Source organism: Notolepis coatsorum, assembly GCF_963971535.1.
Source record: "Notolepis coatsorum genome assembly, chromosome: 2".
Taxonomy (NCBI): domain Eukaryota; kingdom Metazoa; phylum Chordata; class Actinopteri; order Aulopiformes; family Paralepididae; genus Notolepis; species Notolepis coatsorum.
The window spans coordinates 127756722-127783197 of NC_140166.1; the positions used below are offsets into that span (position 1 = coordinate 127756722).

General features: G+C 43.5%; 1 protein-coding gene across 1 annotated transcript in view; it reads left to right on the top strand.

Annotated features, from left to right (window-relative positions):
• Positions 1-12344, top strand: part of arhgef1 (Rho guanine nucleotide exchange factor (GEF) 1) — a gene marked incomplete at its 3' end in the record, with an annotated part of 90238 nt that extends 77894 nt beyond the window's left edge. The window contains exons 24-30 of the mRNA XM_084308290.1: positions 4274-4361; positions 4525-4629; positions 4734-4786; positions 5152-5295; positions 5435-5563; positions 11178-11392; positions 12270-12344. Of these exons, the coding sequence (XP_084164416.1) occupies positions 4274-4361; positions 4525-4629; positions 4734-4786; positions 5152-5295; positions 5435-5563; positions 11178-11392; positions 12270-12344 (809 nt within the window). The remainder of the gene's footprint in view (positions 1-4273; positions 4362-4524; positions 4630-4733; positions 4787-5151; positions 5296-5434; positions 5564-11177; positions 11393-12269) is intronic.
• Between the last annotated feature and the right edge of the window lie 14132 nt (positions 12345-26476).

Genomic DNA, 26476 nt, shown 5'->3' on the forward strand with positions numbered 1-26476 from the left:
CGGCACCCTGTCTGAGATTGCAACGCCTCAATACCGCCGCCTGGTGGATGGTCGGGCGAGTTATACTCACGCTAAACCGGAAGTGGCGATCGGTGCATCGAGGGAAATTCCTCCGGCAGTAATATCTTGTTACGTGGGTCCAGACAAACACTCGAGTGCATTTGGATCGCTTTCGAAACGCAATAATTGATATGATTTCGGCGTTTATTGCGCCATACAAACCGGAAATGGATCTAGGAGATCGACGTAAAATAATTGGGATCTTTCTCCTCCAGTCTCATCGGCGAACGGTAAGAGGACACTAACGTTATGTTCAGCCCGATTGTCCATTTCTTTGTTTGCAATCAGTCTGATAAATATATCAACCCATACTAAATAAAGCCGTTACTGACGATCAAGGAATTATAAATGACCCCCCCCCCCCCCTTTCCTTCACTCATGATGAAGCATAATGTATACCAATCATATACATTTGAATTTTTTAATATAGCGTGTATAGGAAAGAAACGCCAATCGATAATCTATCATATGCGTCAGGGCCTATAACTAGCGTTTTTGGAATTACAGCAGAAAAGCTTAAAAACATAGTTATATTCTAGACGGTATTAACACAAAAATGTATGAATGAAAAAATATAACGTTCCCACATCCGGAACGATAGATAATCGATGTTGAATGGGCCATAGTAATGCAGATATAGCTATAATATTTAAAAAGTTATAGCCCTGCAAAGAAGGGCTTACAGCGCTGGCAGACTGGGTATAATGATGGGCACAATGCCCGGCGCCCAATGTGTTAACACTTTGATTGCCCAACCCGAGTTTTCTCGGGTTTACCCCCGCGGGTTGAATGCCCACTCACAAGAATTCTCGTATTTTCTCTCTTTTTTTTATTAGCGATCTGAAATCATATTTCATCAACCGAGTCTACCGTTGGAAATTCAGCCACTCAGCCACTCCAGATGTGAAAAAGCGCCCCCTATCGTCTCCAGTGGTGCGTTATTGAAATCATCTGGGCTTGCACGCACCACGTGCACGCGCGCTCCCGCGAATGCGCATTTAATGTCCCCTCGCTTGAGCACAGACTAAGGGGCATGTTACACACAGTGTTTTTGTGCTAGTTTTTATACTTTTTTGAATACGTTTCATGTCCCTTTTACACAGAAATGCGTTTTTTGGCGTTTTTTGGTGGATACGTTGTGGCCCTAGCTGAAACGCTAAATTGTGTTTGCGTTTTGGAGCAGCACCAAAAAACTCGCCGACAACAGCCGTGTAGTCTGCACGGAGCCGTTGTTGCGAAAACGCCCATGCGCAGTAGATACCATCGCGTGCCCATCGGTGACAACAGAGTTTGTGTGTGTGGGTGTGTGTGTGTTTGGGACAGAGCTCCCAGCTAGTCCCAAATAGCTGCAGCTACCATGTGTTGTCAAGTTATTGTTATAAGGACCCCAGTCCAAGCTACAACAGTCTGCATTCCCTTAACAATTGTTTGTATTGAGCCGTATTGTATTGTACCCATTATGCAATATGTTAAATAAAGTTTACATCCATTCATTCTGCTAGCATTATCGATTGCATGAGCAGCTGGCTAACATTAGCTATCAGACCCTGTTAGCTCAGAGCTCCTTTTTCAACTTAACAAGCATTAAACAAAATGGCCCAGTCATCTATTCACCTTTGTTTAATACACACAGCGTTGTCTCTAATGTTATCTAACTACTGATAGCTCCCGATATCATCAGTTTGGTGCTGGCTAACTAGCGTGAGCTAACGTTAGCTTCTAGCCACAATGCTATACTGTTATAATGGCATACTCCATTGACATTAGCATGCAGCTAACAATGTAGCTACCGATAATTTTTTAGACTAAACTATCCGCTCTTGGTGGGCACTTGTGTTGATGTTAGTTTTGTTTCATCAACAAATGACAGGCAGAACACACAGTGAATGTATCCGTTTTGTTTATTGCACTTTTATTAGGCTTTGCTGAAAAATAATTGCTGCATTGGGTAAATAGGCAAGATGGTGGCGCCCATAGGCGCCCACCTTGTTGATATTTCTTTGCAGGAACTTCCAGGAAGTGTATTGGCACATTCAAGTTCTGATTGGTTGAAATTGCCTTCATGTTCGCCACCTACTGCCACCTACTGCTTTGGCAGTGTACTACATCACTGTGCCCAGGTGACAAAAACGAAAGTGTGACTCAAGGCTGCCACGTTGCGGTGAAACTCATCTGACAATGAAACGAAAATGAAACTAAAGGTGTAACCGCCGCCTAAAGACAGTGCCTAATTGCCTCTACGAATGGAATGTAACACATGTCTTCACAACAAGTTAGGTGTGAATGTATCTGAGAACGTATTTAACACACCTGACGACCGGCGCTATTGATATGCAAATAGCGAGTACTTATCTGGGGTTGCACAGAGTGCAACCCCGTCCCATGAAGAACGCATGCCTGATCGTCTCCCGGATGGTAATTCACCCTTTTGGATTGAACTCAATGAATGAGAAAAAAAATCCCTGACTCCACATTTTACTTCTCACTCACGCAGCCGGGGTCGATCAGCTCCACTAGTGAGCCTCAGAGCAGCAGGGATTATGTGTTTTTACAGTATACATTACAGGGTGAATCAATAAAAGGATTGATTTTTTCGAATGGCGATCAGGAATTGGAATAATCCATTTGGATACCATCTGATCTCAGGTAAGGAATCTATGTTACCAGTCTAAGGATAATCAGATCCGTTTTCACGGATATATAAGCTTTTATATGATTATGTGATATCGCTGTTTGACTGTGCGATCGGTCAGTAAATAGGAGAATCGATTTTCAGCTTGCGGCCAGAGCGTGCGTGCGTACACATGTACTATCGATGATCTAGCGTTTATTTGAAAATGATTCGTGAATGGGCAGAGGAATGACAACGTTCTAGAGTATTCCAGTAAAGGGCGATTATCATGGAATGTCTTCATTTTTCCATGAAAACTAGTGCTTTTCAAAATGCTAGAAAATGGAAATGAAGCGATAAAAAAACAATCTGCTGCGACAATGTTGACTGGAAAATGAGTCTTTGATAAGCGACAGGGGCAGATTAGACACATAATTTAAAACATAGATTAGGCGATATTAGCGTTAACATTGAAGTGGTGCTGGGCATTCAAGGAGGTAAAAAGGAATTAAGCTTGGGCAGTGAAAGTGTTAATGATGTAGCCTAACAATAACAACATATGTTACAGCATAGTATTATATTTTGGACTGAAAATATTTGAAAATAAGGGAATAATATACAAATTAAATGGGCCTATTAGCCTACAGCTTCGCCTCGCACAAGCGGGTGGATTGGGGTCCCCAACCTTTTTTGCGCCACAGACCGGTTTAATTTTGGCATTATTTTCACGGACCGGCCTTCAAGGTGTGGCAGCTCCGTAATAAACTATTGATTTATATGGAATTAAACTTATTATAGTTAAATGAAATATACAACTCCCCATAACGCAGAATCGATGGGAGCCCTGGGCTTGTTTCTCTGCAACGAGACGGTCCCATGATGGTCCCGTCCTTTGCTCAGGTTTCTTTCTTTTTCAAAAAAAACTTTAATCCAGGGTGCTCGGTCTCGACGTGCAGAAGCAGTTTTGAAGGCTTCATTGCCTCGTTGGAGCTGTCGTCCTCGTCCTCAATTTCTTATATCCTTAACTGGTTAATCGGGCGATATAACGATAAGAAATTAATCCAACACAGAGGGTACTTAGTGACGTGACTTTACTTCATCGGTAGTCAAATCATAACAACCGCAGGTGCGCAATTGCAACGTGCCAACTGGAGGTGAGTATGGCAACAGCACCGGGACAAACCTAACCCATAACAGTTTGCCAGCTTGTCGCGGTGATTCATGCAGAGGAGACTTGGCGCGAGTCACCTGTGGAAGAGGCACAGGCGAGAGAGAAGGGCGAGAGATGTTACGTCGGAGAAAATCCGGTCGTTTTAAAAAAATAAAACGCCTTTCAGACTAGAATAATCAATAAAAGTTATAGGCTATATTGCGGAATTTCTTTTTGCTTTTTTACCGGCCCGAATGTCCGGAGGGAATTACATTTTCCGGTCTTGACCATAAAATAACTGTCAAAACTGGCAATTAGCGGCCTAGCGCGACCCCTGATACACACACCGACGCACACCAATGTTGGCACGAGTGACCGACACCATTTACACTTTTCTCCCATGCCTCTCCTCCTTCCTCCTCATCCATCCTCATCCTCTGTGTCCCTGGCAGACCGGAAGGCCTTCTATGTGATCTTCACCTGGGACAGCGGGGCTCAGATCTACGAGCTGGTGGCCCAGTCCGTCGCGGAGCAGAAGATGTGAGTCTGGAAGAACACATTGCTTTGGGTCGTGTTGTGTTTCTGTAAGATGCTTTTGTACTGAAATGTGTGTGTCTATGTATATCCGGCTGTGTGTGTGTGTGTGTGTGTGTGTGTGTGTGTGTGTGTGTGTGTGTGTGTGTGTGCGTGTGTGCGTGTGTAGGTGGACAGATGTAATAAAGACAGCGGTGGAAGATCTGAAACAAAGTGGGACTCCGAAGTTAACGTTACCTCCAGGGAGTGTAGGAGCCCCAAATAGTCCCTCTGTGTAAGTGTGTGTCTTACTTAGTGGCAGTCGTTGTTGTGTGTGTTTGGAGAGCAGAACTCATCATTAGCTGTATGTAACGAGCGTCCTCTTCTTCTCCCTCTCAGGCTGCATGCCCCTCTGAGTCCCACAGAGAATGGAGGCTTGAAAAACAGCAGTGGTAAGCGTCACCTCATAGATGAGTTCACTCACTCACCCACTCACTCACTCACTCACTCACTCACTCACTCACTCACTCACTCACTCACTCACTCACTCACTCACTCACTCACTCACTCACTCACTCACTCAGGGTTAGCTACTTTGCCCCCTAGTGGCAGCTCACAGGCATGGCATTTATTTGGACAACCAGTTCAATGTATGTGAGAATGCTTCACATCTATGACGCTGTGTCCTTGTATCAACTGAACCCCCTGATTATAAAGTAAATATTATAAAGTATATATTTATTTATTTTTATATATATATATATATATATATATATATATATATATATTTTTTTTTTCTTCTTTTTTTACATTTTAGATCAAGATAAGGACAGCCTGACCAATGACAAGTCTGGAGACCCTCGTCATTCACTGATTGATTACCTGTCGGACAAAGGCTTCGACCTGATTGGTCACACCAACAATGATCAGGAGAAGGTGTCCAGTAGTGCACTAGATGAAGGTGAATGATACGTCAACAATTCTTTCTTTTTACTGTTGATCTGGTCTTCTTCTTCTTTGTATTCTTCTTCTTCTTCTTCTTTGTAGTAGTATTATTATTATAATAAAGCCACTAAATGTGATCCTGTTTCTTTCTATAGTCATGTCGCTAAAAAGGCTATTGGTCGGCAGCATCAGCCTATCAGAGGACTCACAGCCAGATGAGGAGAATGGAGGGGAGGGCTTAGAGAGGCCAGACCAAGACACGACAGCTGGCTGTCAATCAACAGGTAATTTGATTGGTCAGAGACCATGCTGTCAAAAGTATCTGCCATTGACCTGCAGCTACTAGCTGAGCATTTTATTGTCTTATTATTGTTATCTTTTCATGGAATGTTTTTATATTGTAAATTACACTATCACACTTCCCATTACCATGTGGTCAAATATGATGACAATCAATTAAATTATTCTTGTGATTATCCAACTTAACACTTTGGCTGCCGGAAGACGTTTTTAGGCGTCCTTCCCCGCCATGCTCAAGTTGCCGAAGACGCCGTAACTCGTCTTTGATATCAATATTTCAAAAATATGTGATCGAAATCATATTTTCTTTCCGGAGCCCTGAGATGTACTGGTGAGCTCCCATCAACTGTTTAACGGTTCGAGAGCGCCATCTGGTGGCCGATCGGCCAAGAGGGAGGGGCTCGCCAAACAGGAAGTGCTCATCCTATGTGCTCCGGGCACTCGCGATCGGTAGCCGGACTCCATCTCAACACACTGGATGATCAATCGCTCGCCCTAACTCAATAAACAACGTTATTTGGACGTATATAGTAGTATACAACCTGGAAATGGTTCTTCAGGATAAACATCCCATAATCGAAAACGGTCTACACCACGCTGATCGTCCAACGGACCATACTTTACTATGAATATGTGAATGAAAAAGTTTAACGTTGCTACACAATGAACAATACATATAGGACTTTGAATGGGCCATAATAATGGCAATTTAGCAATAGAATTTAAAAAGTTATAGCCCTGCAAAGAAGGGGTACTTATCCATAGACAAATAGAGCTGGCAACCTATGGTATATCATGAATTTAGCCTTAGGCAATCAAAGTGTTAAGCAGATATCATGATGTATATCAAATAATATATATATATATATATTAGTGCTGTCAATCGATTAAAATATGTAATCTGATTAATCGCATGATTGTCCATTGTTAACTTGCGATTAATCGCAAATTAATCGAATTTTTTCTTCTTTTTTTTATCTACCTTAAATGGATCTTTTTCAAGTTCCAAGTTTTAATACTCTTATCAACATGAGAGTCAACAAATGCTTGCTTTATGCAGCCATTTAACACAAAAGGATGACCCTCATGCATTGCAAATTTGCATCAAATTCAAAACAGAGTGATGCACAAAATAACTTAAAAGAAAATAATAATTTAAAACAATGAATAAAGTGTGCATGAAATAATAGGGGGAATAAAACTTTAGGAACTTGTTACATTCACCCACACAAGGGCTGATTAATCACACACCCCCCTCTCTCCCTCACACACACACACTCTCCCAGCTCTCTTTCTCTCTTGCCCCTTCCTCATCTCTCTCACACCCCCCTCTCTCTATATCTCACACACACACACACACACACACACACACACACACACACACACACACACACACACACACACACACACACACACACACACACTCTCTCCCAGCTCTCTTTCTCTCTTGCTCCTTCCTCATCTCTCTCACCCCCCTCTCTCTCTCACACACACGCACACACACACACACACGTTGAGTCAGAAACAAACATAGTATCAATGAGAGCATCAATAATACACCTGAGTGAAGTCTAGTAAAATAAAAAAAAAAAAAAAAAAGTATTCCCCCCCCCCTAAAAAGTTAATCGCGAGTTAAAAAAAATAGTGCCGTTAATAGAATCGGGCGTTAATACCATGTTAACTTTGACAGCCTTAATATATATATATCAATATTGTGGGAAAGGTCCTTAACTCATTCTGCGCCATCGCTTAATGCATTAGAGGGCGCTATTATGCCAGAGCTGTAAGTCAATGGGGCGCTTTGTTCACTTGCGAGTGCTTAAAATATATCTTATATTATATCTATGGGTCTAATACACCCGTCGGTTGTCAGTGAGTTGCTTCCAGTCAACATCCACGAAACAGATTGTTTTTTCATCTGTACATTTCCGTTTTATACCGTTTTGAATATGAATATACCGGTAGTTTGGGTGCTTCTGAGTAATTCCAGGGAAAGACGCGATAATAGCCCTTTAGTGGAATACACTAAACACGTTGTCATTTTTCGCCTGATTATCGAATCTTCCTGAAATCAACGCTAGATCATCATTATTATCCTTCCTCATGCAAGAATGAAAAGAGCCCTGGACCGCGGGGCTCCCCCGCCACCTCCTCCCACCCAACGGCACACACACACACACACACACACACACACAGAGACAGCGTCGATCGCGGTAGAAAGACATATCAGACCAACGCAAGGTTTTATATATAGTGTTCTTACCTTGTCTCTGATGTAATGCAAAAGAAATAATCCAATTATCTGATCGCCATTCCAAATACTGCTTGTGGAGGTCCGTCCCACGTTACAGAGCGTTACACATGAACGGGCGGGCGGGGTTACTGTTCCATACCATCGTTGCAAAGGATAACATCAGGCTGGATGGATGAAAATGAATGGATATAGCTAATAGTTTTCTAGTGATTGGCGCTGAACGGTTGGCGAGTTAAGGGGAGACCACCCCCCTAGATAGGGAAAAATAATAATAAAGGATGAAATCATTTGCAAACATCTTAATTGTTTAGAATAGTCCAAAAAAGAAAAAATAATTATAAAAAAGGTTTGGTTGCATAATTTTATTACCCAAAAAGGGGCGTGGTCTATTCAAAATGGCCCCTTTTAGCATGTTACCCCGAACAATATTTTGAAAAAATTTATTATATATAGATATTTTCTCATGGTTTTTCATGTTACTACATTAAAAAACTAACTTTTTGTTAGAGGATTTGTTGATATGCCACCCGAACAGGGATTTATGACCTTTTATGACCCCCTAGTCATAAGAAAATCTATTTTTCGCATACATTTTTTGTATAAAATGTTCAAAAAATGTGGATGAGTGATATATCAAAAAATCCTCTAACAGAAAGTTGTGGTATATGTATAGGAGGAAACGTGGCCAGTTTGGTGTGTGGAGGTACTAGAGAAATTGAGATTTTTTGTTTTATGTGTAATACAAACTCAGAAAATCTCATTTTGTACCCCCTAATAGGCAAAAAAAATATTTGAATAGATATCACTATGAAACTTTCCCAGTTTGTTATGTACATAAAAAATATTGCAAGTTTTCTGAATTGTATGTTTATATATGCAAATGAGGCACTTCCCCATTCAATATATGCACATTTATAGATGCAATCATACAAAATGAAGCAAAATAAGAAACGAAATGTGTTTTTTTGACGTGTTCTTGTCACTAGTTTGAAAGAAGACATGTAAAGGGGCAACATTATACAAAAATCTCAAAATTGCCCCAAAATCAGGAAAATGGTATTGTAGGTGGGTGGTCTCCCCTTAACCCGACTTTTCTCGTGGCTGGCGTAGAATGAGTTCATATTGTGATATTCATGTTTCATCACCTTACTAGTTCATCAGACTTAACTCATTCAGCGCCATTCACGAGAAAAGTCGGGTTAACTTGCCATGCGTTGAGCGCCAATCGCGAGAAAAGTCGGGTTTTAATCGTTATTTATTTTATTCACTATATCCATTCATTTTTCATCCATCCAGCCTGATGTTATCATTGGGAATGGGTCTGAGCTTGCAAAAGGCCAATACCGCCGCCTAACGCCTTCCGGCCGGTATTGCACATCATTGGAATCCCTCCCCTTTGGGCTGTAATTTGTGTTAATTTTGTCAACTAAAATGATGACGAAAGATGTTCGTCAACGAAGGTTTTTTTCATGACGACAACGAGACGTGACGTCACGTTATTGAAGACCATGTGACGCTAACGAGACTAAATAGTTTATTAAATATCGTTGACCACAACTGAGGACACAAAAATGTAATTTACAAAAACCAGGACGAAATTTTTCTTCATGTATGTTGATATTGTTGACTAAAACAAGACGAGACAAAATAATTATAACTTTTCTTAATGCCATCGTCCCAAGTAGAGCAGTGTGACGGGGAGCTCTGTTATTAGCATTAGCTGAAGAGCTATTTGAAAAGCTAGTTTTAGCTTAACGTTACCTTGGCTAAAGTTGGGACTATTCATAATCCAGCTGCAGACCTGCAAGCAAAGTACAGCAAGTTGGCAAAGGAGTATTCCAAGGTAAATCACTTTTTCTCCAGTAACGTTACATTGTTTGTATTTCCATCTAGCTCGCGTTAACTAGTGGCTAACCTAGCTCACGCTAATGTGGCTAACTGATCGACCTGAGTCTGAGGCGGAGTCTCAAAAGAGAATGTTGAATATTTATTGTGCATTAAAAATCACAACAGAGCCTCTGCTACTAGCCAACCTAAACGGAGCCTTCTGGAAGCCAGTGCAACAACATATGTCCGTGTGGAACCAATGTGCCAACAACCTTTCCGTGGGTGAAGCATACAAGTTGAGCATAGTTGTCATTTAATGATACTAATACTAATCTATACAATCACCTGTTGTTGAATAAATACCATTACTTTCTAGTTATTACTAAAAAACAGTATATATAAAACAGTAGCTGTAAAAAAGAAAAGAAAAAAAAGTTTTATAATTTATATAATATAATATATTTTTTTAGTACATTAACTAAAAATAGACAAAAATGGCATCCGTTTTCGTAGACTAAATCTAGACTAAAACGAAAAAGACAAAATTTAGACAAACTGACTAAGACTAAAATGCTCAGACATTTAGTTGACTAAAACTGACTAAACGAAAAATAAATGAAGATGACTAAATATGATGAAAACGAAAAAGGAGCACTTGACACATGACTAAGACTAAAACTAAAATGAAAATAGCTGCCAAAATTAACACTGGCTGTACGCTCATCTAAGAAGTCCGGTCCAGGTTTTCCTTATCGGGCATGCAGTATCGTTATAACACATGGACTGGGGAGACTGGGAGCAGCGTGGATTATGCATTTTGGACATATAACGTTGGATCAATAAACGTGATCAATATTTGGAATGGTGATCAGGAATTGGATTAATCTTTTTGCAGTACATCTGATGTGAGGTAAGGACTCTATGTTACCAATCTTGGGTTAATCCGATGTTTTTTTCGTAACGATCACGCATGTGTGTGTGTGTGTGTGTGTGCGGTGTGCGGTTGGCTGCGACCAAGGCACGGAGAAGTGTCTTTTCAGCCCCCGCTTCTGTTCGTGCACGAGGACACATATAATACATGAGGACACATATAATACATGATGACACATATAATACCGATAATCTAGCGTTATTTTCAGAACGATTCATAAATCAAGCCACAAATGGCACGATTTCTAAGGAAATGCATTGAAGCGCGGTTTGCTTGAGTTTCTTGAGATTAGACACAATCGCTCTGGAACTATACTCATATTCACCACGGTATAAAACGGAAATGTATGTATGAAAGAATTATCTGTTTTTTGCATGTTGACTGGAAGAAACTCACTGACAATCAACGTGTTTATTAGATCCATAGCTATAATATTTCAGCGATGGCGTTCCAACCAGAAGGTAAACGGCCCCCCTTTGGTGTCCATTGAGTTAAAGGATAATTATGGTATTTTTTTAAACCTGCGTCTGACAACATTATGTAAAGGATCCCTACAGAGATGGACCTTTGTGTTTTTCATCCTCAGAAGAAAGCCAGAGCACAGACAGAGCTGAAGGAGAGGAGGAGGACAATGAAGGCGGGTCGGATGGAGGAGGAGGAGGAGGAGGAGGAGGCGGAGAAGGAGGGGTGAAGGGAGAGGAGGAGGGAGGGATCAGCGCTCCCCTGGTGCTGTCCCAGGAGAGGATGGAGGAGGTGCGCAGGAGACTCCACAGTCTGGAGGAGCATCTGAAGAGACTACAGGTGAGAGGAGGAGGAGGGAACAGGTGAGAGAACCAGAGGAGGAGGAGGGAACAGGTGAGGGGAGGAGGGAACAGGTGAGAGAACCAGAGGATGAGGAGGAGGAGGGAACAGGTGAGAGAACGAGAGGAGGAGGAGGAGGGAACAGGTGAGAGAACGAGAGGAGGAGGAGGGAACAGGTGAGAGAACAAGAGGAGGAGGAGGAGGGGGGGGAGGAGGGAACAGGTGAGAGAACGAGAGGAGGAGGAGGAGGGAACAGGTGAGAGAACCAGAGGAGGAGGAGGAGGAGGAGGAGGAGGAGGAGGGAACAGGTGAGAGAACGAGAGGAGGAAGAGGAGGAGGAGGGAACAGGTGAGAGATGAGAGGAGGAGGGATGGGGAGGGAACAGGTGAGAGAACGAGAGGAGGAGGGATGGGGAGGGAACAGGTGAGAGATGACAAAAGAAATGTATAAAGATTATATACATAGTAATGGTAAGAAGTACGAAGTAAGAAGGGATGAGAAGCGGAGGTTGGCATCGAGAGCTTCAAGAAAAGGGATGATATAAGTCAGAATTGAGCTCTACTTTGGACAGACGGGGGGGGGGGCCCAGCGTGGCACCGAGGCAGAAGGTAGAGAACAGAAAAACCACTTAACCGCTACTGTTACTCGCTCGGCTGAAAATTGCCTCGTGAAATTGGACTTCTTTGACGACGGCCATTATGTGCAGCACTTGCACTGGGACATGTCAGAGGAGCGCGGAGAGATGATGATGAGAGTAGTAGTGTGTGTGTGTGTGTGTAGTAGTAGTAGTGTGTGTGGGTGTTTGTGTGTGTAGTAGTAGTGTGTGGGTGTTTGTGGGTATTCTAGCGTGCTGAGGTGGTATTGATCTGTTTTGCAGACTGTTGAGGAGGAACACCATCGGCTACAGGAGGCTCTGTCCAAGTTCTCCCTGGAGGGGGGCAACTTCCAGTGAGACGCCACCTGCTGGCCACCAGGTAAAACAATTCCACCCGTTTTTATTTGCGCTTTTTAACACTTTGAGCGCCACGCCTGGTTTTACGTTTTACCGGCTGAATGCCACCATCGGCGCCAATGTTAACGTTAATATCGCCTAATCTATGTTTTAAATTATGGCTATGTGTCTAATCTGCCCATCGCATTATCAAAGACTATTTTCCAGTCAGTGCTGTCAAGGCAGATTGTTTTTTTATCGCGTCGTTTCCATTTCAGAGCAGTTAGAAAAGCCCCCGTTTCGATATAAAAAACAGCCCATTTTGGAGCATTCTATGAAAATCGTCTTTTAGTGGAATATTCCACAACGTTGATATTCGTCGGCCTTTTTATGAATCGTTTTCAAATAAACGCTAGATGATCAATATTATACGTGCACGCAAGCACATTACGGCCGCGCACGGATAATCGCTCCGTTGATTTCCTCACAGACTTTTACAGTGAAACCGAAAGAAGACATTTCACAAAACAGCCTATATCTTCATCAAACTTACTCTGATTATCCTACCACTGATAACACAGAGTCCTTACCTGACATCAGATGGTATCCAACTGGTATATTCCAATTCCTGATCACCATTCGAAAAAATCGATACGTGTATGGATCCAACGCGATACTGTAGATCTCCATGATCAGCGGGGATCTGAGGTTCCAGAATGAACTGTGGTAACCCCGGCTGGATCAGTGAACTGGAAAATGTGGAGTACCGGATTTTTTTCCCCATTCATTTTCATTGAGTCCATTCCAAAATCACTTATGTCATCTGGGAGACGACAGGGGGGCGCTTTTTTCCACAGTGATCGCCGGCGCCGCTCGGCTATACTCGGGTAGGCTCGGGTGATGCAATAATTTTTCAGATCGCTAAAAAAAATTAAAATAAAAATCCGAGAAATCTCGTGAGTGGCACGCAACCACCTATAAAAAAAACAGAGAAATCTCGTGAGTGGCACTCAAAGTGTTAAAGGAACACGCCAACATTTTGGGGAAATTAGCTTAGCGTCTTCTCCAGAGAGAGACAAGAAGATGGATACCAGTTTTCTCTCTGTGCGTTCAGTAGAAAGCTTATCTGGCTGCACGTTAGCCTTAGCTTAGCACAATGACCGGTTAGCCTAGGCATTGTCCAACTAACGCATCTTCCCCCAAAGGCTAACCGGTCATGTCCGCTTCTATTCATTGTGCTAAGCTAGGCTAACGTGCAGCCAGATAGCTTTCTAATGAACGCACCGAGAGGAAACTGGTATCCATCTTCTTGTCTCTCTCTCTGGAGAAGACGGTGAGTTAATTTAGCAAAATGTTGCTGTTTTCTTTTAAATCATCGACAGCAAATATTCCAGTATCTTTGATACCTTTTTGTACAGTCTCGTGTGGAACAGCTGGCAGATCAGCCGCTGCGGCTCACTTTTGATCCAATCGCATGCCGGCCTGTGAAAGTATGCTTTCACACGTAAGTACGCTAGCTAAAGAGATAGCGATGGTAAATAATATCCTACATTTTTCCTTTGTCCTCTGTCCTGTTCAGATCACTGTAGGTGCTGGAGGACTGACTCATACCGCCTGGAAACTCCCCGTTAACTCTATATACGCCACACCGGAGCCCTCCACGGATGTGATAGACAGCCAGTCGTAGCCAACCAAGAAGAAGTCTCTACCAGGTGTAGGGGAGGGCTGTGTGCAAAGTGCAGTCTTGCAGTGATGGAAGATGGGAGGAGTGTGCGCGTGTGTGTGCGTGCGTGCGAGAGAGGGACTACTTTCATGGGGGAAGTAAGTGCTGCAAACAGGTGCCAAAGAATGGAGCAATATTTTGCTGTGCGAGACGAGACGACGCTGCCTAATAAAGTGTATCGCTTGTGATCTGCTGTAACACACACACACACACCAGGGACGCACATGTCAGAAAGCCTATACACATGAATTGCCAAGAGATCTATGATAAAGAGAACAAATCCTATGTATGCATGCCATGTAAGTTATACCAGTTTTGCCCTTTAGAGGGCAGTGTAGAGTTTTAGAAGATAATATTGAAAAGCTACTGCTGATCTATATAGTATTATTTCTATTCCACGTCAAGGACAGCAGAAATGCACTTTTTCTTATTCTAATCAAATTGGACGACACACACTGATTCCCGACATTGATTTAGCAAATATTTATTACTTTCATTACCTATTAAGCATCTCTTTTTTTGTTATTGAACAATGAGTTGTTTTTGTGTAATATAGCAAACCCCGATCATTGTGTGTGTGTGTGTGTGTGTGTGTGTGAGTGTGTGCACATGTGCTTGTATGTGTGTGCACACATCTGTGTGTGCGTATGTGTGTTACAAAGAGTTACAAAGTTGGAAATGGCTGTTTTTGGAGTTATGTTACTGTAATTAGATTGAATTAGAAACGTATATATATACAGTATATATTTATATATATATATACAGTATATATATATATTTATATAATGGCACTATAGCGCTGTTCATGTTGTTAGAGCTAGAGACTTGTTTGTGTTTACTGCTTTTTATTTATTCCTTCTTGGGTCACTGAGCTGCCTCTCTGGACTGATGCTGTCGCTGCACTGGGCTGGAGGGATGGAGAGGGAGGGAGAGGGAGAGGGAGAGGGAGAGGGAGAGAGAGAGGGAGAGAGAGGGAGAGGGAGAGAGAGAGAGAGGGAGAGAGAGAGAGGGAGAGGGAGAGACTGGAGAACAAGGGAGGGAGTAGAATGTAGAATAGAGATAAAAGCAGAGTGAGAGAGGAGTGTGGCGGCTATTATTGCTTTGGTTTGTTTGAAGTCAGCTTGTGTTGAACTAGACTCTAGTCTGAACTAGACTAGCACAGAAGGACTTGGAGAGTGAGTGGGATTCACCATCAATGTACTGAGGACACATGCAGGAGTCAGAGCAGTGAGCTCAGTCACCCAAATCACAAGCACCACACACACACATAGTCACACGCACACATGAATACACACACATAAATATACATATACACACATATATAAGTATATATATACACACACACATAGTCACACACACATAAATACACACATATATATATGCACACACTCAGTGGGGGGGGGGGGGGGGGGGGGGGGGGGGGGGGCAGTGCTGCAGCAGTGTTCACAAAGGAGGGGGGGGGGGGGGTCACTGTCGACGTGTTTGACTGTGATGTCAGCTTAGCTCCCCAAGACGACATGCACAGTTAAGATGTGGTCCAATTTGTATTATAATGCTGTTAGATACATTATTAGACAAAGATTATATCCCTCAGCGGTAGCAATATTTGTATCCAAATTGGAATCATTTTTTTCTTTTTCTTCAGGAGTTTGATTGTAATTCTAATTATATTTTTTATTTTAATAATTTTTGTATATGATTTCTCAGTGGTGACATTGAACTGTGGACATGCACACAGGACCAAAGACACACAGCCGAGTGGTGTTAAGACTCTCACACTAGCTGTTTTATTGTGTTTATATATTATTAGCGTGTCACGTTCTGCTGATTTGAGAGTGCCTTCAGCCTAGTAGCCTTGACGGTCTGCTCGTCCTCTCTCCAAATTCCAATATTATGTGCCAACTTTTGTTGAGTAAATTGCACACGGGCAGAAGTGATTTCTGCTGGAAGAAACCGTTTTGAACACTGTGCCAAGGGATTGATTGATTGATTGAATTGATTGAAAAGTGTATTAACAGATTGCAGAATGGGTACAGTACAGTTACATACAATTGTTAAGAGGATGCAGACCAGAGAAAGACTTTCGTCTTGTTTCCATCAGGGTCCCCCATTTTCAATTCATCATATGACACACATGACATACAGATAGACAGTACTGCTACATCTATACATTTATGACATACCAGATTTTCAAATACAGTACTGTTTGTGATACTAAAAAAAAATCCAGAAAAAGAGTGTATATACATTTGACATAGAAACTGTGCATTGGAGGAGGTTGGGTAGGTGGGGTGGGGCTGTACATTGGAGGTGGGGGGGGGGGGGGGGGGGGGGGTGAATGTAAAATGAAACAACAACAAAAAAGAGTGAGAATAAGATATTGTGTAATGACTTACTGATAGGATTAGATCAATAATGTCATCTGTACCCTTATGGCCGACTTAGGACCAAGCCAGTGTGACTGCAGCGAGCTGTACTGTACTGACCAGGGCCTGCTGCTGCTGCCTGCATGGTGGTGACCTTCAGTGACACACTGTGGATTAGCAGGGACAGTTGTTTTGGGAGGATTTGGAGGGCAGGGGGTGCAGCAGTGGCAACTCTCTCCAGTACTGTAATACCAGTAATCATGATCACTTTCTAATTATGCATTCTCATCATCATCGTTGCCATAGCAACAGCCACCCCCCCCACCCCCCTCCCTTTGATCCTACAAAAACCTCTGCATAGACCTGTGCAAATCGTGCCACTTGATAAGTTGCTTGGAGTGGCAGAGAGGTTGATAAATGAGCTGTGTTTGAATGTCACCGCCTTGTTGCCCTCATCCTTCCTCCACATTGTCTCAATCACTCACTCTTCCCACCTTTCCCTTCATCCCGTCTTCCTCTCAGAAGTTGTATATAAATGTTATCAGGTCGAGAAAATTGTTGAAGTGGGTGAACAACCAATATAACCAAGTCCCCCCCCCCCCCCCCCTAATTGTATGCAGACGTGTGCGAAGTAACCTTGTAACACCTCACTATTCTACTCTGATCACCTTTTCTTACCGCACAATTTTACTGTATCTTGATTTGCTTAAAAGGGTTCCTCAAAGAAGTGTAAGTAATTATGTACTATGCATTTGCCAATACTGGGAGTGAGAGAGTGAGAGAACCATCCCTGGCTGTAACCTGTCTGAGCATGGATTTTGTCTAGACTTCAATTATGCAAATGTGGTTTTTCTACTGTGTTGAAAGGGCGAGAGGGCCACATGGTCCTGTACGGTCGTCACCCTGCCCGGCAACAGGCTCTTTCCCCAGTAAACTGCAGTGATCATCAGCAGGTGAAATCCTGTCAACACCAGGTTACAATAATACCTCCAGTCATCGACCAACAGCACCGTGCGCACAACTACCACAGTCACCTACCCCCCTCCTCCTCCTCCTCTCTCTCCTCCTCGCTTTTCCTCATGTATCCTATATAAATAAATTAAAAAAATACATACAGGTAGATGTATAGAAAATGTATTTATAGAGTGGTGCCTTGTTCAGACGATCAAGCTGTTTTTCTTTCCAAAGGGTGCTCGAGTCTACAAACAAACTGTTGGGTTTGGGGGAGAGAAGGTTTGCTTTTCACGTAGGACCAGGAGATTGACTTGGGACAAAGAGCTGAAGGACCAATCAAATCGGTTGGTGTTAGGTGGAGGTGGGATGTTGCTGACGTCTCAGGGGTAGCCAATACTCTATACTGTGTTTGTGTCCACCTCCATAACTGCAGGATTTGAACCCTTGACCACATGATATTCCTCCAGCCAGTGCTTTGAATAAAAGAGAATTGGCTCTGGTCCATGTCGCACACCTGTCATCTTGTTGATCTATAAAAAAAATATATAATAATAATAATGTAATATGCAAGAATTCTACTGTGTATTTGGGCTTTGACTTTATTGTGTAAGATGGTTTTATAATGATGTATACTTAAGAAGAATTGTGGTACGTTCTTTTATTATCATTTTCTTTTTTTTTCATTTCTTTTTATAATAAATGGTGGGAAACAAGTTTCTGTCTGGTCATTTTATATACAGACTATTTGATGATTTTATATACAGACTATTTGATGATTTTATATACTGGCCGCCTCAGACTCACTCCTATCCGAGCTCCAGGAGGGTCATCAAAGAGAAGCTGCCTATTCTCGGTCCTTGCTCCACAATGGTGGAACCACCAGTTAGGACAGCCGAAACCCGACCAATCTTTCGCCGTTCCAATCCAATCCAATCCACTTTATTTATATAGCACATTTAAAACAACAAAGTTGACCAAAGACAAGTCCACAAACATAGGATAAAACATAAAAATGTAATAAAAACACATAATAAAACAGTACAATGTGTCGCATAAAAAGGCAAATCTCTCAAAAACGGTTTAAAAAACAAAAGCCAGAGCAAATAAGTGTGTTTTGAGGCGTGATTTGAACACCTGCAGAGTGGGGGCCTGCCTAACATGCAGTGGCAGCTCATTCCAGAGCTTTGGGGGCTGCCACTGCAAAAGCACGGTCCCCCCTAAGCTTCAGCCTGGAGTTTGAAACGGCCAAGAGGAGCTGGTCAGAGGACCTGAGGGACCTTAGAGGAACATAGGGTTCCAGCAGGTCTGAGAGGTAACCCGGTGCCAAGCCGTTCAAACATTTAAAAACAAACAGTAAAACCTTAAAATCAATCCTAAAACGCACAGGAAGCCAGTGGAGGGCAGCCAGCACAGGGGAAATGTGCTCCCTCTTTCGCGTTCCCGTCAGCAGACGGGCAGCAGCGTTTTGCACCAACTGCAAACGAGAGAGGGAGGCCTGACTGACGCCCACGTACAGCCGTTGACTAAAGACACACTTCTTCAACCAATATTCAAATTGAAAAAAATACAAATATCATGCACTCTTCCTAATATACTAATATGTCTCTACTACTATGCACTCAGCACTGCAGCACTCCAGTTTCAACACTTTGATGAACATTGTTACTCGGCTGAAAGAGTTGTACCCTTCCTGCTGACCTGTTGTACAGAACTTGTAAGTCGCTTTGGATAAAAGTGTCAGCTAAATGACAATTGTAAATATACAGACTATTGCATAATTTATTTATATAGACTTCGTTTTATATACAGCCTATTACATCATTTTATATACGGACTATTGAATAATTTTATATTGGATTCAGATTTATTGTCATACAGCACAAGTACAGTACAACGAAAAGTTTGCCATCCAAATGTTGCAGTAAAGTGCAACAGCAATATACAATGTATATACAGACTTCATCATTTTATATACGGACTTGAATCATTTTATACACAGACTAGACTATAGTCTGGTTATCACTAATGTTCTCTATACTATGATCTGGTTGTCAGTTGTCACTAATGTTCTCTATACTATAGTCTGGTTGTCACTAATGTTCTCATTCTATACACTATAGTCTACTCTGGTTGTCACTAATGTTCTGTATACTATGATCTGGTTGTCACTAATGTTCTGTATAGTCTGGTTGTCACTAATGTTCTGTATACTATGATCTGGTTGTCACTAATGTTCTGTATACTATGATCTGGTTGTCACTAATGATCTGTATATAATAGGGCTGTCCCCGACTAAGGATTTGGATAGTCGACTTTGATTGGCCGAAATGAGCCGATAGTCGACTATTAGTCGACTTTGAAAAAAAATAATATTTTTTTTTATGTTTTCATCATTCCATTTGGGCTGTGGGGGTGCTTAAGAACATGAGGTTTTTGGAAAGTTTTCTCAGAATTATATCTTAGAATTCACCCAGTCTATAGACATGAACATTCTAAATGGACCATGTTTGCTGATATTAGCAAACACTGCAACAGGAAATCTATCAACTATCTATTGCAGTCCAAGGTATTCCCTAGCAATGCAATAACCATTGTGACATCATTATTAGAATGTTCACTTCCAAATATTCTCATATGTTACTAATGTTACCCATTCATTTCCTATAGCAGTCATTTTTGACCGGAATCAATGTAGTGATCAGCAATGCTATGTGTTCAAATGTCCAGTGTGGAGGATATCCTTGAGGCCTTGAGGCAATCAAATGTAAAACACAATTATGTATGATTGATGAAAGTTGTAAATCGGTCAGATTTGACCCGAACACGACAGGAGGCTTAAGAACCTTAATATTCTTAAAGCAGCTAAATAATCAACTGACGTAAACGCAATAGTGTTCCTTAAACTTTTTATTTTCTTAAAAAAATATTTCATTTATAAATTAATTTCATACATTTTGATGACCTATATACCTAAGTGAAATTTGTGTTTGTGTCAGGTGCAGTATTAGTCAACGTTACAGCACCTCACCAATAAGCGATATGACACGATTGTCAAATTTTTAGCTGGTTTGATTGATTGATTGAACATTTTATTAACAGATTGCAGAATGGCTACAATACACCGGAAACAGAACTGCGTTGCGGAAAGCATACACGCATACAGTACAGCTCAATACACACAATTGTTAAGAGAATGCAGACCAGAGAAAGACTTTCGTCTTGTTTACATCAGGGTCCCCCATTTTCAATTCATCATAACATATATGACATACAGATAGACCAGGGAGGGGCAACTGGCGGCGCGCGGGCCGCATGCGGCCCTCACCGACGCTCCATGCGGCCCTAGGCTTAAGAGGTTGGCAGTCGACTACGGCTCCTTTCGATCGATTAGTCGACTATTCGACTAATAGGGGTCAGCCCTAGTGTGGACATATTCAATGCTGTTGAAAGTGCCGTGCAGCAATATGGGGGGTTTGATCAACTGTCCGTTGTTACCGATGGAGCAACAGAAACTGCAACAGTGTTGCAGACTTTATGCTTCTGCTAAAAAATCGCGAATTAACCGGTGGTTGTACATTTCAACAAAATGGAGCCGCAGGGGACTTCCATAGCATACGCCTTCAAATCATCTTACCTTGATGATTAAAAGCCTCCACAATTTAGTAAACAGTGTTCCCATGGCTGGTGTTGATATTTTACGATGCCAGCTTGTGATAATTTGTTGTAGCCAGCCAGCTAGCGTTAATGCTATTCAATGCTATCATACCTACGCTCCTAATGTGTATGACGCTAACTTTTATGCTGTTCTCACTGCAGCGATGCTGAAACTACCTGATTACTCATTAGGAGCTGATTTTAATGCAGTTTGGGATCCATTGATTGATAGGTCCAGTCACGCTGAATCCCCTGATCAGAAGCAAGCTACCACGTCCATACGAGCCTGGTCTAAGGACATGGGAGTAATCGATATGTGGCGATGGCTCAACCCATCCGCGAGAGATTATTCCTTCTTCTCATCGAGACATAAGACTTTTTCCAGGATTGATTCTGTTTTTTCTTCACCACGGCTCTTTGATAGTTTTGATGTTGACTAAGTTATTACCCATAGCACTTTCAGACCACAAAGGTATCCTCCTTAAGGTTTCACTCAGTAAAATAACATCCCGTGCCCCTAGGTGGCGCTTTAACTCTACACTGCTGAAAAATGGGAATTTTAACTTGCAATTTAAAGAAAAGCTCACTGAATTCCTGCAGTTTAATACGGGCTCGGTACAGGATCCCAGAAAAGACTGTTTTTGCCTAAAGGTACATGCCTAAGTAAATGGAAGATTGCTCCACTTCTGCAAGGTCAATTTGCATGTTCTTGGTATCTAGGAACATCTAGGGACCTGGGGGTATGTATTTCCAGTGTCAGAGATATTATGTCTGTTACTAGGCTGAGTAAATTGTAATGAAGAAAAGGAGAATATAAATTATGATTTATGATTTTTGCATCTTTGATCAAAAATTGATACAGGTAGGAGAAAATGCTCACTGAGCTCATTCACCACCTTATTGAGATCATGTGTACAAAAAATATAAGCAAATGAATAAAGGGAAGATGATTAAACAGAAGGATTTGTAGATACAGTAATTAATGATAATCGATTTTTTTTTTATAAATTCATATTTGACCTTGACCTTGACCTTATTATGGCCAAATCATACATCTATGGATAGGGAAAATGCTCCTCTTTCCAATGGCAGGGTTGAATCTGGATTTAGTCATTTCCTTGCGTTTTCTACGATAATTAGCATTTTCGGATAAATTCGTATTTCCGATAAATCGTATAAAACATCGGTAAAAATGAAAATATAGACTTTGACTACTGTTTTTGATAGGGTTATGGTATTTACTCTTGGCTACAATTTTTTTAATTTTTTTTAAACATTAACCTCTTAACATCCAAGGGCCCACATGTGGACGATTCTTTGCCGACAATATATAGGTAGCATTAAAGCCCTATTTGTTGCCTGTCGATTGCCCTTTCAGGTGACAAAATCCGTTCAGCGGTTCTCGAGTTACATGCCGATATGTGAGGCGTGCCCCAAAGTACGCAAAAGTACACATTACCACCCCAGACTCCCGGGGCTCTAGCTCTGTCAATCATTTGGCGATCTCGAAAATCATTGCACAGGGTTGTAGCCAATGAGTGTGGCTTTCCAATGATACCCCATGATATGATAATTGGGGATCTAATACGGTCTCTATTGATCGATTTATGATAAAGGAAAAAAAAGTCCCCTATAGGTTTTTATCAGAAATAACACTACTCTCTTTGCATCTAATCTCCGCAAGGGATGTCTCTCCAAGCTGGCGGAACTGGAAAAGCTTCATGCCACGTTGATCTCTGCATTGCAGCACAACTACTCTAGTCGACTGGAGCTTCAAATTAAGGTAGTCCTGAACTTAGCTGAACTTAGATAGGCGATTGCGGATATGCAACGGGGCAAGGCTCCCGGATGGGATGGCATCCCACCGGAACTCTATCTCGCATTCTGGGATGTACGCGGTCCCTTATTACTCTCAATGATTTTACATTCAATCAAAGAGGGCAATTTTTCCAGAGATGTCAATATGGCACTTTTATCGGTTTTACTCAAGAAAGATAAGGACCCCACCGAGTGGGGCAGCTACAGGCCCCTAAGTCTCCTCGGAGCCGATCTTAAGCTATATGCCAAGGTTCTAGCCACCCGACTTCAAAAGCATATGACATCCCTAGTTCATCCTGATCAGACCGGCTTCATAAGAGGCCGCCTGGTTACTGATAACATCAGACGGTTACTGCATGTGATTGATGCCAGCAAGGATGTGGCAGTCCCTAGAGCGGTCATGTCCTTGGACACAATGAAGGCGTTTGACAGATTGGAGTGGTCTTACTTGTGGGCAGTTCTTAGAAGGATGGGGTTGGGAGAGGATTTTATTCATATTGTAATAATGTAAAGGTCCAGTCCAAATGTTCTTTTGTGATGTTTATTTCACGCTGTCAAAAGCAATACAGGTCCAGTGCAACACACAGCTGTTACTCATTATACTACCTAAGTAGGTGTGTCTCATAGGACACTGCAGGTGAAGGTCTCACTGACGTAACCCGGTGAACCCACATTATAACAATCCCTTCCCCCATAGTCTTGAAATATCATTGGTATACTTTTTTTAAGCTTAATCTCAGCTACAAGGTAGGGGGTAGACTGCCCCTCCTCCAGACACCCAAGGGGATTATTCTGCCCCTGCATTAAAATAAGTGGGTGCCTGCCTAACTCTACCTGGATAACGACGTCCTATTTCTGGACCCGGTTCCGGAGGCCTCAACACGACTGCCTCGGGTGCAGGAGGTTCCGGAGGCCTCAACACGACTGCCTCGGGTGCAGGAGGTTCCGGAGGCCTCAACACGACTGCCTCGGGTGCAGGAGGTTCCGGAGGCCTCAACACGACTGCCTCGGGTGCAGGAGGTTCAGGAGGCCTCAACACGACTGCCTCGGGTGCAGGAGGTTCCGGAGGCCTCAACACGACTGCCTCGGGTGCAGGAGGTTCCGGAGGCCTCAGCACGACTGCCTCGGTGCAGGAGGTTCCGGAGGCCTCAACACGACTGCCTCGGTGCAGGAGGTTCCGGAGGCCTCAGCACGACTGCCTCGGTGCAGGAGGTTCCGGAGGCCTCAGCACGACTGCCTCGGTGCAGGAGGTTCCGGAGGCCTCAACACGACTGCCTCGGTGCAGGAGGTTCCGGAGGCCTCAGCACGACTGCCTCGGTGCAGGAGGTTCCGGAGGCCTCAGCACGACTGCCTCGGTGCAGGAGGTTCTGGAGGCCTCAGCACGACTGCCTCGGGTGCAGGAGGTTCCGGAGGCCTCAACACGACTGCCTCGGGTGCAGGAGGTTCCGGAGGCCTCAACACGACTGCCTCGGTGCAGGAGGTTCTGGAGGCCTCAGCACGACTGCCTCGGGTGCAGGAGGTTCTGGAGGCCTCAGCACGACTGCCTCGGTGCAGGAGGTTCCAGAGGCCTCAGCACGACTGCCTCGGTGCAGGAGGTTCTGGAGGCCTCAGCACGACTGCCTCGGTGCAGGAGGTTCCGGAGGCCTCAACGCGACTGCCTCGGGTGCAGGAGGTTCTGGAGGCCTCAGCACGACTGCCTCGGTGCAGGAGGTTCCGGAGGCCTCAGCACGACTGCCTCGGGTGCAGGAGGTTCCGGAGGCCTCAGCACGACTGCCTCGGGTGCAGGAGGTTCCGGAGGCCTCAGCACGACTGCCTCGGGTGCAGGAGTCTCTGACCCTGGATGGACTGCTTCTTGTGGTGAAAAGCTCTCCTCCGGTAGACGTGCTGGCGTGGTGTTTTGATCATAACATGGACGCATCTGATCCTGATGACGTCTCACCAACTTGCCGTCCTTTTGTGTCACCCTCCAAGACACTGGACCGGTCCTCTCTGTGAGTGTTGCGGGAATCCACTTCTGGCCTGAGTACCCTCTCACATAGACGGAGTCAGACTCTGTGAACATCCTGTCCCTGACATGCTTGTCATGCTGCTCTTTTTGTTAGTCCAACTCTATTCGCTAGTGAAGGACGCACTAGATCCAACTGAGTTCTGATTCTCCGGTTCATGAGTAGCTCAGCTGGCGTAGCTCCGGTTGTGGTCTGAGGAGTTGATCGGTACTTAAACAAGAACCTGGATAGCTTTGTCTCCACACTACCCTCCCCCATCTTCTTGATGCCCTCTTTGAACACCCGCACTGCACGCTCAGCACAGCCATTCGAAGATGGATGGTATGGTGCTGTTGTCACATGCTTTATGCCGTTTTTTCTTAGGAAGTGTTTGAACTCTGCACTAACCAGACTTGGTCCATTATCACTAACCAGGACTGCTGGGATTCCATGGGTGGCAAAAATGCTCCTCAATTTCTCCACTGTCATGGATGAAGTAATAGACTGCATTGGGTGAGCCTCAATCCACTTTGAATAGGCGTCAATGACTATTAGAAACATCTTTCCATATACTGGCCCACAAAAATCCACATGCAGCCTCATCCAAGGTTGGTCTGGCCACTCCCACGGGTGTAAAGGTGCTGCTGCTGGGGCGGCTTGGTTCAACTGACATGAATGACAGCTGCGCACTGCTGACTCTAAATCTGCATCCATGTTTGGCCACCACACATAACTGCGGGCCAATGTTTTCATTCTTGAGACCCCTGGATGAGCCTCATGAAGCTCCTTGATCATAGTCTGTCTTCCTTGTGGTGGTATTATCACTCTACTTCCCCACAGGATGCACCCGTCCTCCACACTCAGTTCATATTGTCGTCTCGTGTAAGGCTGTATTTCTGGGTCTGTGCTCTGTGAGGGCCAGGAGCCCTGCAGCAGCCACTGGTGGACTCTGGACAGGATAGGGTCCCGACGAGTCCAGTCTCGGATGTTTTTTACCTGCAGTGGTGTACCATTCATATGCTCCATAAGCAGCACCACCTCTTCCTCCTGTGGTACATTTCCGGGCTTTATGGGCAGTGGGAGTCTGCTCAGTGCGTCTGCATTCCCGTTTTTTGAGCCCTCCTTATACTCCAAGGTGTACTCATAGGCGGCTAAAATTAATGCCCATCTTTGCATTCTGGCTGCCGCGAGCTGTGGGATGCCCTTACTCTCTCCCAAAAGGCCTAGTAGTGGTTTGTGATCCGTCGCAATAGTGCAGTGTTTTCCAAACAGATACTGGTGGAATTTCTTTAGACCAAAAATGATAGACAGCGCCTCTTTCTCTAGCTGTGAATATCCCCGTTCTGCTGATGACAGTGACCGTGACATGTATCCGATTGGCCTGTCGGAGCCATCTGGAAACCGGTGTGATAATACTGCTCCGACGCCATAAGGTGATGCATCACAAGCCAAGTAGAGCGGCTTTGTCTCATCAAAGTGCACTAATAATGTTTCAGACTGGAGGGACTTTTTTGCCTCCTCAAATGCCTGGGTCTGACATTTTCCCCATCTCCATGGGATCTCTTTTCTCAAAAGCTTGTGTAGTGGCTCCAATATGGTCGACACATTTGGCAGGAACTTGTGATAATAGTTTAGCATGCCCAGAAAAGACTT